The sequence below is a fragment of the Pelecanus crispus genome, chromosome 7 (genome assembly GCF_030463565.1).
Source record: "Pelecanus crispus isolate bPelCri1 chromosome 7, bPelCri1.pri, whole genome shotgun sequence".
Classification (NCBI taxonomy): Eukaryota; Metazoa; Chordata; class Aves; order Pelecaniformes; family Pelecanidae; genus Pelecanus; species Pelecanus crispus.
In genome coordinates this window covers 24813457-24829640 of record NC_134649.1, presented here as the reverse complement: position 1 = coordinate 24829640, position 16184 = coordinate 24813457, and the positions used below count along the sequence as shown (strand labels likewise).

Here is a 16184-nt window from a genome sequence, read left to right as displayed (position 1 = left end):
CTCCAAACACTTCTCATGAACTGAGACAGATGGAGGAAGGCTCCCAAGGTTCTCGATGTGGTGGTGTATGTGTGTGTGTGTGTGTTGTCTTTTCTCCAACCAAATTGATTGCCTTAATAAAATGCATTACTTTTCCCTACAAGCCTGTCCTCCTTGGCATGTTTAGATCACCTCAGCTGCAGCACAGCTCTTAAGATGCAGATGATTTGCTTGGGAGGTGAGACTAGGTGACCTTTTAAGATTCCTGACAGTTCTGGGTTTTCTCTGATTGCCATTAAATACTTTGAAATTTAAAATGAATAGGGCAATTTCTGCTCTTGGAGCTGTTCTTTTAAGATGTCTGCAAATTCGGGAAGCCTCCACTGTGTGGCTTGCTCTGCAATCTCACTTAGGTTTTCAAGGGCTTTTTCTTTCAACCGTGAAGACAAGAGATACATAACAAACTGATTCTGAATTTAATTATATACAGATAAGGTTTTTTTATGGTGATGTGATTTGAGCAGGCACAGCCCACAACAAAGAATTAATTTCATTGCAAATTAAATGGCTGTGATACTCAGGCTGTTTGAAAATGAGTTAATCTGAGAGAAAAAGGAAAGCTGGAAAAAAATGTTTTCCCTGAGATGGAAAAATGGGAATGCAGTAGATGTCAGAAAACTAGCCATGGGTTTGGTGCAGTTCTTTGGACTTCACTGGCACCTGAGAATCCCAAATGCAGGCAGAGCTTCATCGCACTGAGCTGCTTGTGCAGCATCCCCACTGATGCCTTGATCAGTAATGTGTCACAGGGTTATGCTGGCCTGAGCTGCATTATATAGGAAGCTCAGTCTTTTAGCAGTGATTCAGTGCAAGTCCTTTCTCCTCTATTTCCAACTGATGGGCACGCAGTGTACAGCAGAGCATGGTCCTGACTCCTAAGTGTATGACCTGGCATTTTTTAAAAACATTATTCATTCCAGATGTATTACAGTAATACCTTTATGATGCCTTAATCCTTGTCAGCAATGAGAGCTTACATCCATCTACAGATGTCATTAACAAATATCTGCTTTCTGTGCCAGGGACATTAATGAAAATCTAAACCAAAACAGAGCTCAAGAGTGATACTTATGCATTTTTTAGCTTTACCCAGCTTCTCTAGAAGATAAATTTCTTTAACCTCTCCTCTAATTTGCATCTGCTCAAGCTCATCTGTGAAAACTGTGTCCACCAGACAGGTGATCTTCTGGCTGTACCATCCTTGTTATTCTGCCTGTCTCTGCTGTGGGGCTGATGTTATTTGCATTGTTGAAAATGGAAGAAATAAATTTTAGTTGCATAACCACATCTAGATAATCTGTGGCATCTGCCCTGTAGTCATGTAGCAACTTTACATCTTTTCTTCCACTTCTGTTACTTGCAGAGCTGAAAAGCCAAGGAGTTCTTTTAAATCCTTCCCAGGATCAGTTTGACTTTTGCTGCTTCTCACTATATCCCTGTTTTTCTTGAATTTCTGATGCAGAAGTTGGGTTTTGGTTTTGTGATCAGTCCTTATTCTGTCTCCTTTTCCGCTAATACCCCAATGCATTCAATTAAGTTTGGAGTAAGATTGTTTTATTTGGGTTTTAGTCATGGCTGGTGATTACACTGAAAATGAGAAGGGTCTGTCTTCTGCAGTTAAAAATTTAAATCACAAGCCTGTCCTAAATGCTCCTTTCCACTTGGCTCCAAGTGTCACCTCCCCACCTTTTCCAAGCACCTTCCAGCTGTCTCCACTGATGTGGGACTCGTTTTCCTGCTTGGTGCCATCTGGAGAGTTGAGGGGCTGCAAGGTGACAGCATAGGAAATGTTCAGAGGGTTAAGACAACAAACATCTCATAGCTTTATCTTCTCTCGCAGGATGCTTTCCAGGACTTTTATGCCACCCCTCCTTGTCCTGAGGCTATCCAGGAGTCTTCTCTTGCAAATTATTCCTCCACGCTGGGGAGATGATAGCAGAATTTGCAATTTGCAGAAATTACATGGCAAGCCTCTGACATCCTCCATCCACTTTGTTCTGCTAATTAGTTTACTTTATCAAACTTCATCCTTCTGGTACTGGGATTCTTGATTACAAAGTGGCTGTTATTTAAATGTCCATTTACTGTAAATTAAATTAACTTGTGATCATTTGACCCTGAGTTAGTACTTATTTCATCCCTAATTCTAAATGAAGTACTTACCAAAACTGAGTGTTAATACATAACCGCCTCTTGTTAGTTCACGGAGTGTTTTTGGAAGAAGCTTGTCGGATATTCCTGGATGTACCAGCCAGACCTTACTGTCAGGATTAGCATTTATTCTTCCATAATAACACAGTTCCTGGTGCTACTATACTAGAAGTCTCTCTCCCCATCTCATGTGAATGAGGATCAGGCTTGAAGGTAGAGCTACCTGAGCAGAATGTTTTCATTCTTCCCCAAAGATGACACCAGCTTTTGTCACCACTTCCCTCTCTAAATGTAAGAAAATGACATTTCTATGCATATTTTTGGGGGTGAGGGTTTGGCTACTTTGGGCTGGCTTCTGCCTAATGATCTTTTGAAGTGTAACTTCAAAGCATGGGCTTGTTTCCTAAATGCTGTTGGGAGGCTTGTTCAGAGGGAAGAATAATCTAGCAGTTTGTTTGGTTTTGATACAGGCTTGGAGCTCTTCCAGTTGCTCAATAGCTGGGGTCCATCTGCAATGGCAGCATCCGTGCTGCAGCGCTGCTGAATGCAGAAACCCTAATACTGCCGCTGGCAAATGACAGACCTCAGAACAAAGGAGAAAAATATTTATAAGGCAACTTAACTCCAGGCTCACCAGAGGAAGCCCTTATATGTCTCTTGCATCCTACTAGCACAAGCATTGGCCTTCTGGATTGCCCGGCTGAGCTCCTCTGCTGTAATGGTCCATACATGCAGCGCTGGCTTAAGCAGAGATCTACCGTTAGTTATTATGATTGAATCTTCTTAGAGGAGGCTGTTCTGGTCACAGGTCAGTGTAGGTGCTCCTGTGGGGATGGTAAACTCTGCAGCTGGTGTGGCCGAGGCAGGTGAGGGCAGGTGTCTGCATCCTCATGTGCCCTTGTAGTGTTGGTGTGTGGCTTCTCTCAGAGCACAGCAGGTGGGTGGGTGCTTGGGAGGAATATTAAAGCTAAATATAGTATGGCTGCCCGTTGTTGCCAAACTGGGGGAGTATCAGGCAAGGCCTGTCACAGGAGTGCACTGGGAGGAGAGGCAGGCTGGGACTGGTGGGGTGACCCTGGCTCTCATCCTGGCCCTGGGTCTGTGTTTTCAGATGCTGAAGAGCATCCTTTGGCTCCACATGCAGCCTCTGCTTCTTCCTCTCTCCTCCCAGAGCATCCCCCCAACTCCCAGACAAGCAATTCCCAGGCAACACCTGTGTCTTAATGATTTTAATGAGCTTAATCAGTTCCTGGGGTGTTTCTGTTGCTGTTTTCAGTATCTTTGCTGTTGCTGTCATTATTTTCTAGTGCTTAGTGGAGTATGAGAAGCAATTGTACAGGGTTACTGAAGATTTCCTAGCTGAATATTCTTTCTCTGTTTATTTTGTACTGGGGACTAACTGATATTTATGCTGCTTATTGCTACCTGGAGATCTTACCAGATACTCTTACTTTACTTACTCTTCACTTACTTACTCTTCGCTTCTACCAGTGGTGGAATTGTCTTTCACAGATACAGGGCTGGCATTTTGCTGAACCACATCTTCCTTTATTCTTTCTGGGTTGTTTTAGTCTCTGAAGGCTTCTTATATAGGTGTTGTTTGCTTGTCGCTAACATCTAGTTGTGAGATCTGTCCAGCTTGTGAATTCCTGTATCGTATTCCTCCTTGACTCTTTCATGTTGCTGTTGAAGAGACTAAATGAGGACCCACTATAGCCTGGTGCTTGCCTCCATCTTTGCGTGTGTATTGGAAGCAGCACTGTGGCTGTAACTCAGCTCTTTCTTTGTGTGTCCCCCAGGTGCATCCATTGTGGAGTTGTCTTCATGACCCTCGCTATGCTGAAAGTGCACATCCATGAGAAACACTGCGAAGTCTTCCACAAATGTTCTTTTTGCCCGATGGCCTTCAAGTCGGCTGACAGCACCACGGCTCACATGACCAGCCAGCACCCAGCAGAGCCTCACAAGACTACTCAGTAAGCATTTTGGTCTTATCTCTTCTTCTTCTTTGCTGTGTAGCTCCAGGATTCCTCCTTTTCCTCTGAATTTTTTTGTATTTCTGGTTTCTGTCCTCATATGAGAAGAAGAGCTGCCACTTTGTCTGCCTGTGGGGATCCATTCCTAGCCACAGCATGCTATCCTTGGTATGAACACAGTCTCCTTTGGTAGGAGGAGAGAAGTTTGGGCAGGGAAGAGCTGAATATCCGTAAAAGGATCTTAATTGTCACCTCTTTGTCCAGCAGGACCCAGAGTGGGACCTCTTGGTAGATGTCTCCAGGGTAACTGCTGCATCTGGCACTCGAAAGGAAGAGGAGGGTTATGCCATGCAGTGTTGCCCCCAAAAATCACTAGAGAGAAACATCCTGTTTTTTCCACTCTGTAGCTTTCTCCTCCAAGTCTTGAGCTACTGCTGAAAATGTGTGCTTTAAGGGAGGAACTGTGGAAGGGTGGGATTGAAAGTAATGTGTAGCTAGGTAGTGTACTTTGAGTTTGCTCCCATCAACAGATCCAACACACACATAGGTAGTTATGCATATGCATAGAAGTAAACTTATTTTTAGAAAGCCGTGGTATGTGCCTGAGGCATTTTGTTGATCTTCCCAGTTGAGTTAATGGTTCAGTTGTCCACGTGGGTGTGTGTTGATAATGCATCAAGAGCAGAGCCCTCCTCAGAAGCCCATCCCTTTCTGAAGTTGCTGAGATAACTTTTTCTACAGTCTTCTTGAGATAACTAATGAAGAGAGACTGAGTTTACTTTTTTTAAATGTTCCAGGGTGATCTACAAATGCTCTTGTGAGACGGTCTTTAACAAGAAGAAGCTGCTCCAAGAGCACTTCCAGCAGAACACCAACAAGTTGTTAGTGGGGGTGTTTAAGTGCCCACAGTGTCAGCTGGTGTATATGCAGAAACAGCAGTTAATGCAGCATGTTAAGGTAGGTAACCACCACCACTTACTGATACAAGGTCCTATTTTTTGAGTTCACAGAGAGTTTACATCAACTGTGTGAGGAAATTGGTTGAAGAAGTGGAATATTCTTGAGGAATATATCAGTGGAAAAATAGACTACGATCTTTCACAGTATTATTTGGAAACATCAGTGGAGCATTTTGTGTTAGTTGGTAATAATGCAGGCAATTACTCTCATCTATATGTAATTTAACCTCATGACAAAGGCTTGTTTTCTACAGGTGAATCTTTTTGATTTTTAACTGTTCTATATTAAACCCAAAGAAGTGATTAAACCAGGGTGGGAGCTTTACCTTTGGTTGGAAAACAGGGAGATGTATTCTCTGCCCACAGGGTTACTCAAGTTATGTAATGAAAGCGGAATCTCCCTTTTGGGTGCTCATCTAGAGAGCTTTGGCCCCCTTGCAGCTGCCTCAGAGAGATGTTGCATGGCGTTTAAAGCCCCACTTCCCTGGCTGCTCCACTTGCCTGCAGAACCACACCAGATTGCAAGAGGGGAGTGCCAGAGGCAGAAGTGATTGCCCTGGAGGTACCAGCCTTTGGGAGGTGGGACCCCTGCCTTGTGTGTGTTCATGCTGGCACTACGCAGGCTGCTCCAGAAGATGGTCTGAAATGGATAGTTGTGTGTAACCCCAAAATTTGGTGGACATGGTGGTCCAAAGAGTGCTTCAAATCTGCCCTCCCTCAGTAATGGCTCATATTGCAATAAGTACTGCAATAATCTCACTATCATTCATCACTCCTTTATACATATGAAAAGCAGGTTGTTGTCCATTTGGTGGTGATTTCTAGCAGGATGCATGTGAGGGCTTGCAGATCTATTATCCCATGAATGGCTGAGGTACTTAACACCTTCTTTGTCTCTGTGTTTAACAGCCAGACCGGTCATCCCCAGGGTACTCAGGCCCCTGAGCTAGAGGATAGGGATGGGGACCAGAATGGAGCCCTCATAGTCCAGGAGGAAGCAGTTAAAGACCTGCTATGCCACCTGGTACTCACAAGTCTATGGGGCCAGATGGGATCCACCTGAGAGTACTGAGGGAGCTGGCAGAGGAGCTCACCAAGCCACTTTCCATCATCTGTCAGCAGTCCTGGTTAACAGGGGAGGTCCCTGATGACTGGAGGCTTGCCAACATGACGCCCATCTACAAGAAGGGCCAGAAGGAGGACCCAGGGAACTACAGGCCTGTCAGCCTGACCTCGGTGCCGGGAAAGTTTATGGAGAGGTTCATCTTGAGTGAACTCAACAGGCAAGTGCGGGTCAACCAGGGGATCAGGCCCAGCTAGCATGGGTTCATGAAAGGCAGGTCCTGCTTGACCAGCCTGATCTCCTTTTATGACCTAGTGACCCGCCTGGTAGATGATGGAAAGGCTGTGGACGTCATTTACCTGGACTTTAGCAAAGCTTTTGACACTGTCTCCCACAATATTCTCCTTGGGAAGCTGGCAGCTCATGGCTTGGATGGGTGTAGTCTTTGCTGGGTAAAAAACTGGCTGGGTGGCCGAGCCCAGAGAGTAGTGGTGAATGGAGTTAAGTGCAGTTGGCAGCCAGTCTCGAGTGGTGTTCCCCAGGGCTCTGTTTTGGGGCCAGTCTTGTTTAATATCTTTATCGATGATCTGGATGAGGGGATTGAGTGCGCCCTCAGTAAGTTTGCAGACGACACCAAACTGGGTGGGAGTGTTGATCTGCTCGAGGGTAGGATGGCCCTGCAGAGGGACCTGGACAGGCTGGACCGATGGGCTGAGGCCAACTGGATGAGGCTTAACAAGGCCAAGTGCCAGGTCCTGCACTTCGGGCACAACCACCCCATGCAGCGCTACAGGCTTGGGGAAGAGTGGCTGGAAAGCTGCCTGGCCGAAAAGGACCTGGGGGTGTTGGTAGACAGCCGCCTGAACATGAGCCAGCAGTGTGCCCAGGTGGCCAAGGCGGCCAACAGCATCCTGGCTTGTATCAGGAATAGTGTGGCCAGCAGGAGCAGGGAGGTGATTGTCCCCCTGTACTCGGCGCTGGTGAGGCCACAACTGGAATACTGTGTCCAGTTTTGGGCCCGTCACTACAAGAAAGACATTGAGGTGCTGGAGCGAGTTCAGAGAAGGGCAACAAGGCTGGTGAAGGGTCTGGAGCAGAGGCCTTATGAGGAGCGGCTGAGGGAACTGGGGTTGTTTAGTCTGGAGAAGAGGAGGCTGAGGGGAGACCTTAGCGCTCTCTACAACTACCTGAAAGGAGGTTGTAGTGAGGTGGGTGTTGGTCTCTTCTCCCAAGTAGTTAGTGATAGGACGAGAGGAAATGGGCTTAAGCTGCGCCAGGGGAGGTTTAGGTTGGAAATTAGGAAAAATTTCTTTATGGAAAGGGTGGTCAAGAATTGGAACAGGCTGCCCAGAGAGGTGGTGGAGTCCCCATCCCTGGAAGTGTTCAAAAAACGGGTAGATGTGGCACTTGGGGACATGGTTTAGTCTAGTGTACCCTTGACTGGCTTAGAGTAGACTTGGTAGTGTAGGGTAATGGTTGGACTGGATGATCTTAAAGGTCTTTTCCAACCTAAATGATTCTATGATTCTATGAATGTGTGAGCGCCGCATTTCTATTTTGTCTTAGTATGTTTCTATGTACAGTGTCTAACAACATTGCTGTGGAAATTCTCTCAGATGATTTCTTGATGGCATTCTCAAGAAAGAGCTTTCAAAGTCTTATTTGCCTTTGATTAGGAAAAATGTGACATCTTTTTTTTTTTTGATCAGTGACTGTATTTTGTTTATACTTACACTTAAAAACCAAGAAGATTCGTTAGCTCACTCCTAAAAGCAAAAACCATTCAAAACTACTTCTTTGCTCTCTCCCCCATGCCTTTAACTTGCAAATCTGGAAATGCTTTACATGCAGTAATGAATTAAAATTTGAAGCTCTCCTGTGAAGTTGATGATTGCTAATCTTCCTGTATTATAGCTAGGAAAATAGAGTTGAGATCAAGGCTTGGACCTTCAAAGAGGCATTCAATCCTAATGCTAAAAGACAGACTTGAGTTGAGGTACACAACTTGCTGCAGCTCATTTGCAAATCCCACCCCCAGAGACCTGCCTGCAGCAATTTGTGCACCAGCACCCTGACATCTCCACTACAAAACTTTTGTCTTTTAACCATGAGGCTGTATTTGCCATCAACAGGTCTTTGAGATGGTAATTGAAGAAGGCTTTTTGGCTGTGGCAGGGTAGTAATTGCAGGAATCCATTTCTTCTCCTATCAGATCCTGCTTCTTTATGCAATATAGAGTTTATAGGAGGTGCTGTCTAATTTGCTTCTCCAAGCAAAATAAGGAAACCATGTGCCTTCTTATCTTTCCTGGCTTTCCTTTGTTAAAAGTGTAAGAGTAGGAGTTAGAAGGCTAGTCCCTGTTATTCATTCTGCAGAGAAGTCAATTCATTTTTCTGTGCTCCTTTTTTCTTTCCCTCCAGTGGTGTAATAACAGGAGGAATGGAGTAATGGGTACTAATGTACTCTTTGCTTATCAAACACTCTTGAGATTTCCAGATGGGGAGAAAGGTGAAGTGTTTGTGTTACCCTAAATAGCTGGCAATGCTGTGGAGCACAGCTGTCATTGCCCTGCCATTGCATGAAAGAGCTTCTGCAGACATCAGCTGGATCAGGTGCAAAGCACACAGGTGTCTCAGATGAGACCTTGTGTTTTGAAGTTTGTTTGGTGTCTAACCCACAGAAAGGCTTCCAAAGGCCTGGGGCCTTCGTGTGTTGAAACTTTACCCGTTATTTATTACTGTGCACAATTAAACCTCTAAATTATCCTTTTGTGTGGATGAACTGTTGTTGTTCTTAGGGGAGTTTCTTGAGGTTTCTTTGGTATGTTGCTATTTTACTTGCTTTTGCTTTCCCACAGCTCTTCATTTCTGGATTATTTTCCTTATGTGCAATTTTTTTTGTTAAAATAACTTTTGGGGGGGACTTTGGATTTTGGCCTGTTGAACAACCAAAGAGCCTGGAGACATATTCCTTAAAAGGCTGGTTTCTGGTTTTATTTGTCAAGAGCAAAGTTTTGAACCATGAAAATGTAAATAGCAATAGGCATTGTGGAATTGAGGAAAGTAGGGTTGGAGAAAGTGAGAGATTGTCTCTTCCCGTCCCTTGAGCAAAGATGAAGCAGCTTTGGAGCCCCCAAGATAACAGCAAACATTTCATTCAGAGCTTACCAAAGCAATGTGTTTTTATTGCTTAGGCTCTTGAAATAATGACAATTAGCATTTCTCTTCCATTACATCTTCCCTGTTTAACCAGAGTTCTCAAAGCTCATCCAAAATGTTAAACAGGCAGCACCAAGGAGCTGCTGGTGTCACGCAGGAAACATAAATAGAAGCTTTGTGTTTTTTGGGAAAATCTCTTGCTGGGGAAAGCACTAGAGCTGGCTTCAAGGGGAAATGGGAAGATATGCAGGAGCAAGACATCAACATACTGTTTTGGGGGGGTGGGAGCTGAAATTATTTAAATAATAAATATTATTTATTTATAAATAAAGGTGTGCAATATGAATTGCATATAAATGTTATGTGTGATTTCATTATTATTGTTATCCAGGGTGTTCATGGAGTCCCCCAAAATCCTGAAGAGCTCTCAAACTTTCGACAGAAGTCTGAGAAGGCTTCAAAGAACCAGGTTCATACCCCACCAAAGGAGCTGTCAGTAGCCAATGGGACTTCCCACTCCCCTCTGATGAGGAAGAACACGAGGGTGGAAGGTTACAATCCTGAATCCAAGTCCAGACTGAGAAGAACTGGTTGGACTTGCAAGGAATGTTCACAGTGGATCCCCGATCGGGAAACCTATGTGTCCCACATGAAGAGAAGTCATGGAAGGGTAAGGACTCAGATGAAACACTTCAACTAGGTAACAAGATATTTTTAGCAAAAGAGTCTGATAATCGTTAATATCTGGGACAAAAAGAAACCAAGAATCTGATTGCCAGCTCACTGAGGAGTAAGCTCAGGGCCAGAACAAAAAAAAAATCATGTAGCCTGTTGTAAGCACACTTTCCGTCCTTGATCATATACTCTACAACCTGCATACCTCATCCTCTTTATTGTTCCTTCTTCCACTGCATCTAATGTCAGGCTTCCTCTTCGGTTCATCTGGGTAAGTGGATGGAAAGTCATGTCTTCTCCAGTTGCTGGTTCAACAACCTGAGCTAAACTATCTACACTCAAAGTTACAGAAGGACATACAGTTCCTCCAAATTATGTTGTATTGTTTGGTAGATACCACTACATCTAAGTGGGGAAGAGTAACAGACTCATGACAGTGCACAGAGCTGTCATTATAAGAACTGTAAATCTCAATTTTGTTGGTTTCATCCAGCTCAAGCCTTGTGTTGCCTTGACCTACTTCTGTCAAGCTAATACTTGCTTGCTGGCAGAACATAGGCCAAGATGTTGTGTGCAGCCAGATTTCTTAGTACTTTGGCATCAGAGCTTCTTGTTTGATATACTAAGTCATCCTTCTCGAGTCCCCTGAGCAGAGGCTGTGGAAATCTGGATCATCGTCTTTGATTCCTTCTAGCTTGACTTGGGGAGTGCTGGATTGTCCATTTGATAAGTATCAAGAGAAGATGGGGGCAGGGTGAGAATGCTGGATTTTCCAATTTGAATTCTATAGAAGTAGGAAATTTGCCAAATATTTAAGTTCAATACATATATGTATTCATTAAACTTGTCTAAGAAGATCTTAAATGGAATGCATGCAGGTTATACGAAGGACTGTAGGAAAAGGAGGAGGCTAGTTACAGGGCAGAGTTGTGTAGGGGGATGTGGATGTGATAAATGGATAACAAGTGGGACTATGTGATGTTCTTTAACATCTTGCCCTTTTATTGTGCTGAATTATGAGGAGAGAGAAGGTTAAGTGGATTTGTACTTCACACTGGGGTCCTGCCTTCTTCTGGGGCAGAAGGGACCTTCCACTGAATTAGTCCTGCAGAGGGTCTTGTAGTGAAATGAGCCCACAGGAGAAGCAGCTAATGCAATTCCTATTAAAAAAAAAAAAATCAAGCATGTACGTTAACTAGTCCTGATTTTTATAAGACCAATGCTGGTATTAGCCAACTGTTGGGCTGAGTATAAGTGGGACTCCAAAATCTCAGTGATCTTCATCAGTGGAAGAGGGATTTTTTGCACCTGAGAGGTAGGGTCCAGATGAAGGGCATGGGAATGTTAGAATCCAGTCAATGCTTTCCATCTCCCTGTTATTAAAAGATGTTTCTGTTCTTTTGCTAGTCTATGAAGAGATATCCCTGTCGACAGTGTGAACGCTCATTTAATGCCTCCAACAGTCTGCGTAGACACATCCGCAATAATCACGACACAGCAAAGAAAGTTTATACTTGCTGGTACGTACTGAACGCCACTTTTCAAATTTGTTTTCAACAACAGGCTAATCTTTCAAGTTTGGAAGCCCTTTGTAATAGATCATGTCTGCTCCTATCTACTCCAGGCTATAAGTTACTGAGGGGGAGTGAGAAGAAGAACATGTTAAACATGAGAGACTTGGTGGCTAAAATAAGTCCTTGCTTTTGACTGCACAATGCCCTTTGGAAACTTAGGGTAAGGTTTGATTTGAGATCTGCAGGTGCAAAATGAGAATTATATTGTGCACCCTTGTGGAACAGCCAATAAAATATTGGGCCAGTCTTTCTCTGCAACATGGTTAGTGTAGTCATGCATCACTCTTATGCCTTCCCCATTAAAAAATGGTACAAAAGGTGTGTAAAATCTTAATGAACCAGGGCACTAGATCTTGCCACCACTTTCCAAAGGCAGAACTGACTGCACAAGCTGCTGGGCAAAGGAGAATTAAGCCTGCTGGATTTGCTTGGGAAGACGCATCTCAAAGTTGGAAAATGGATTTGGAGACTTCAGATGAGCTATGTAAATCAGCAGTGAATGAAAATAATTGCTGGTGAATGTATTTTAACTGTGCATACAGTCTCAGTTCAGGACAAAGCCCAGTGCTTACTAAACTGCCTCTACAACTGCTGTGTTCTCATCTACTGTTGCAGATGAAATCATACACCAAGCGACCGTGCAGACTTGCTTCCTGTCTCATTCTGAGACATCCTTCTGAAACAGAATTAAAGCACATTTGTGTTGGAAGGGAAGTTTGCAGTGATGTAGGTTGAGGGATTTTTTTTTTTTTTAAAACTAAAATTTTTGTTTAATGCAAGTGTCTCTGAAGAGTGTGCTGTCACTCTATTGCACTTAAGTTACTAAAAGGCTGTCTTGAAGAATACATCCCTCATGTACTTTATTTCTTTGGACTGCCTAGTGAGCCACAATAGCTTTTAGTAAATGGATAAAGTATTGGCATCACCACTGGGGCCCGATAGGAATACATTCCTGATGCATTTTTCAGCCAGGACTTCTAAACTTTCCATTTCTTGTAACTGTGCTCTGACTTGGAACCTCTGGAGAAGATGAAATGTTGGCTCCCACTACATTTCATTCTGCTTTAAGTTTGTGGGTGATGGTCTTTGTAGTTATGTTCACCTGATTTGTATAAATCTATTCTCTCTGGATACACTCACTTTTCAAAGTGGAGTGTATCAGAGTCAAACTGAACATAAGGCCTAGGTGGGAAGAAGGATGTATACAGAAATACCTAACAACCTGGGATGTGCCAGCCTACTGTATGCATTAGCTTGTACAGGCCCTGGAGTCCAGTTTTTCTATTACTTTTCAGAACGACACAAAGTTGTGGATCCACAGCTTCACGCAAGGGTCCATGGTCATGCCATGTTTACAGCAGAGAAGACACAGCTAGAAATTTAAGTGAATTGTGGTTGTGTTTAATTCTCAAGCTTGTAGTTGGTCCTTCTCAAAATCTGTTGATGAAGTCTTAATTGGACAGTGGATGTGCTCTCTTTAATCATTGTAGTGGGAGACTTACTGAAATCACAGCACTCTTCAAATGAAACCTCCTCCTTGAAATACTTGTCCCAGCATCTCCAACAGCTGCTCTTTGTTTGGATCTGAGGTCTTCTGTTCAGTCTCCCCTTTGATCCCTCTTAGTTTGTCCAGAGCACAGTTCTAAAAATCTCTGTGACTGTTGCTTGCGAATCCTCCCATCTCTTTGAATTCCTCTTCAGCTCCTTTCTGTGCTCTGTAAGGCATCACATCTCTGCCGCTCCTTTTCTTTTCCCTTGATTGCTGGTGTCTGTTTTCCTTCTTCCTGCCAGGCAGTTTGTATCAGTCTCACGTGTTATTCCCTTCAGGGGTTTTGATGCCTTAACTTCATGTCAACCTCTTCTCCTGGATTTCCATGTACAGCATGAGTAAAATTTGTCATTGATCCGACAATTGAGTATTTTTGTGACTCCAGCATGCTGTCTTGTAGGTGACCTCCGTCTGGCTTCTAACATTTCAGGCTGTGATTTCCCCTTCCTCCTCTGCCCTGCTTAGGTCTCTGCCTTCTGTTAAATATGTAGGGAGAAACCAGTGATGGAGGACTTGATTGAACACTCAAGCAAGCCAAGCTTGTCACTGGAGTAATTCAGATTAGGAAAGCATCTTTCCCTGCTTACATGAAAAAAAATCTAAATTAGGACAAATTTCAAAATATTCTGATGTTTTGTGTATTTTCTTTCATAATTCACTTGGTTACTGTTATGAGAACTTGCTCTTATTTTCCTAGTCTTAAGTACAAACTGTCTGGAACACTTGATTTTCAACATGTTTATTTTTGATAAATACCGCTTAATAACCTCTCATCTTACCTCCATGAGGGAGAAAAATTCCATCATTGTTAAATACTGATATATCATCTAAGCGGTTCCTGTTAAAAAACAGAAGTATTCAATGAGCACATCTGCATTTTCACATCATTACTGAGTGTTGTTTAATTTCCATCTAGTTACTGGAAGATCAGTAGGAATCTTCTTTTCTCCTTTTGTTGCCCAGAGACACTTCATCTCCTCTCTGTTGCTTTTCATCCCTTGCTGCCAACTTTTCAACTGCAATTTGTGCATTTTAGAGAAGTCTGGTGTTCTTGCCTCATTGCTCGCATCAATGCATAGCTGGTGGACCTTCCCTGTGTCACACTGGCAGGCAGTAGAAGAGTACAAAGTCAGTCTTGGGTTTCCCAATTGCTAACAGAGACCTCTCTGTACTTCACCATGCTGCAGGGAGGGTGGTTTATGTGTCTGCAAGACCTAGCACTTATTTCCAGTCATGCAGGAGTGAAGGTTAGCAGATGGCACATCCCTTTCACATCTCTGTTTGAAATGTGAACCATGGTCTCTGCCAGGTCTTGAATCCTACCAAGTTTTAACACAAATAGTTACGTATAAACAATATATTCATGAGTGCTTCTGCCTAGGTTATTGTTATCAAAGTTGGAAGTTCAGCAGTTTTGTAAGAATTTTAAGTGTGTTATGATATACATGGTCTTGTGGATGGGATGCTTCACTGGTGCTTGGGAGCACTGGGTGCAGAATCTGGTTCTGCTGCAGGCCTCCTCAGTGTTACACAAGTCGAGGTCCATCTGTGCGTAGGTGTCTCATCTGAGAGCCGTTTTTCTCCCATGTGTTTTCCATCTTGCTTATTTATCTTGTACTTGTGTAGCATGTATCACAGTGGGCCTGATCTCCACTAGTCCCTGTATTTATTTAGTACTGTACTGTAAATAAGATGTGCCCTACTTTCATTCTCATTCATGCTTGGTAAATTCTAAACTGTTTTAGATTTCTCTCAGGGGTAATGTTTTATTATTAAAACGATGATTTGCTGCATATTTTGGTAATCTAATAGTACATTACTCACCAGCGGCTGTCTTCAATGACACCTATTGGTTTGGCACATAATGAAGAGCTGTTTGAATGGAAATGAACAGCTGGGCATTTCCTTTAATAAATTTTCTTGCTTTTTGTATTTCCAAGGTACTGCACAGATGAAAATCAGACATTTCCTCAGCCGTTCATGCTGGAGAATCACATCAACCTCATGCACGGCATCAGAAACCCAGACTTATCCCAGATGGCCAAAGCAAAAGCTCCAGAGGGAGACACAGCAGAAGTAACTGATATATTTTCACTGAAAAATAAATGTATCTGGCGAGTAGCTGTTCACTTGGGGTGTTATGTCAAGCCGCAGCCTTGTGGCAGTCAAGCCCTCTCATCCATATGGCAGAGTTCCTTCCCCTGCTCTCAGCTTCATCTGGTTTGCTTCTCTCTGGCGGTGTCAGGATCAGAACTGAAAGCGCAGCTGAGCTGCAGCAGTACCAGGGCAACATATCTTGCATTTTTCAAGATATTCTTGAATGTGTCACCCTCTGTTTTACTGGCCTTTTTTCAGTCTAGTTTGTAACCAGGTCTAATTTAGGTTTGTTATTACCATTGTTTTCCCCTGCCACTCTGTTCATGAGCCTGGTACATTTTTCCTCTTTCTCCCTTGTTTTTTCTGCTGGTTACAAAAGATTTCTTTTCTGTTTTAAAATACTTATTGAATCCATAATCCACCTACGTGAACTGCATTCCTCCTAAGTAGGGCTGTGTAATTTTTTTTCAGCAAATGTAACTGTTCAATGAATTTTATTTTGGGTTGGTTTGGAGTGGAGGGTTGGCTGATTGGGCTTCTTTGCTCCATTTACTTCAAAAATAGACGTACGTTTTCCATACCACTGCAATTTATCGTTCGTCTGTACCCTAGCATTGAGGGATTGTTCCCCTCTGTATTTACGCTGTAAGGAAACCTGGGGTAACTTAAGAATTCACTTCCATGAGCTGGTGGCTGCTTCCCCCAAGCAGAGCTGCTGTACCAGGGCACCCGGCTAAATGGGGGCAGACGGTGGCTTCACGTGGCTCCAGCTGGGTCTGCAAACACAAGCCTATAAGCTGTATCCTAAACATTGCTGCTGGATAAGGAGACAATAAAATCACCTGAACAGATACATGCAAGCAAGCTATCCTCATGGGAGGAGAAGCATGCTGTGGGATTATAAGACAGAGGGGATGAGTTAATGAGAAATGCCATGAAGAAA

General features: G+C 43.4%; 1 protein-coding gene across 3 annotated transcripts in view; it reads left to right on the top strand.

Annotated features, from left to right (window-relative positions):
- Nucleotides 1–16184, top strand: part of ZNF592 (zinc finger protein 592) — a 46919-nt gene that overhangs the window by 28313 nt on the left and 2422 nt on the right. The window contains exons 5-9 of one of the 3 annotated variants that reach the window (XM_075714273.1): nucleotides 3990–4166; nucleotides 4964–5123; nucleotides 9738–10016; nucleotides 11429–11541; nucleotides 15085–15220. In XM_075714273.1, coding sequence (XP_075570388.1) covers nucleotides 3990–4166; nucleotides 4964–5123; nucleotides 9738–10016; nucleotides 11429–11541; nucleotides 15085–15220 — 865 coding nt within the window. Of the gene's footprint in view, nucleotides 1–3989; nucleotides 4167–4963; nucleotides 5124–9737; nucleotides 10017–11428; nucleotides 11542–11645; nucleotides 11724–15084; nucleotides 15221–16184 lie in introns of those variants that run through there. The other 2 variants (XM_075714275.1, XM_075714274.1) reach the window with 2 other exon arrangements.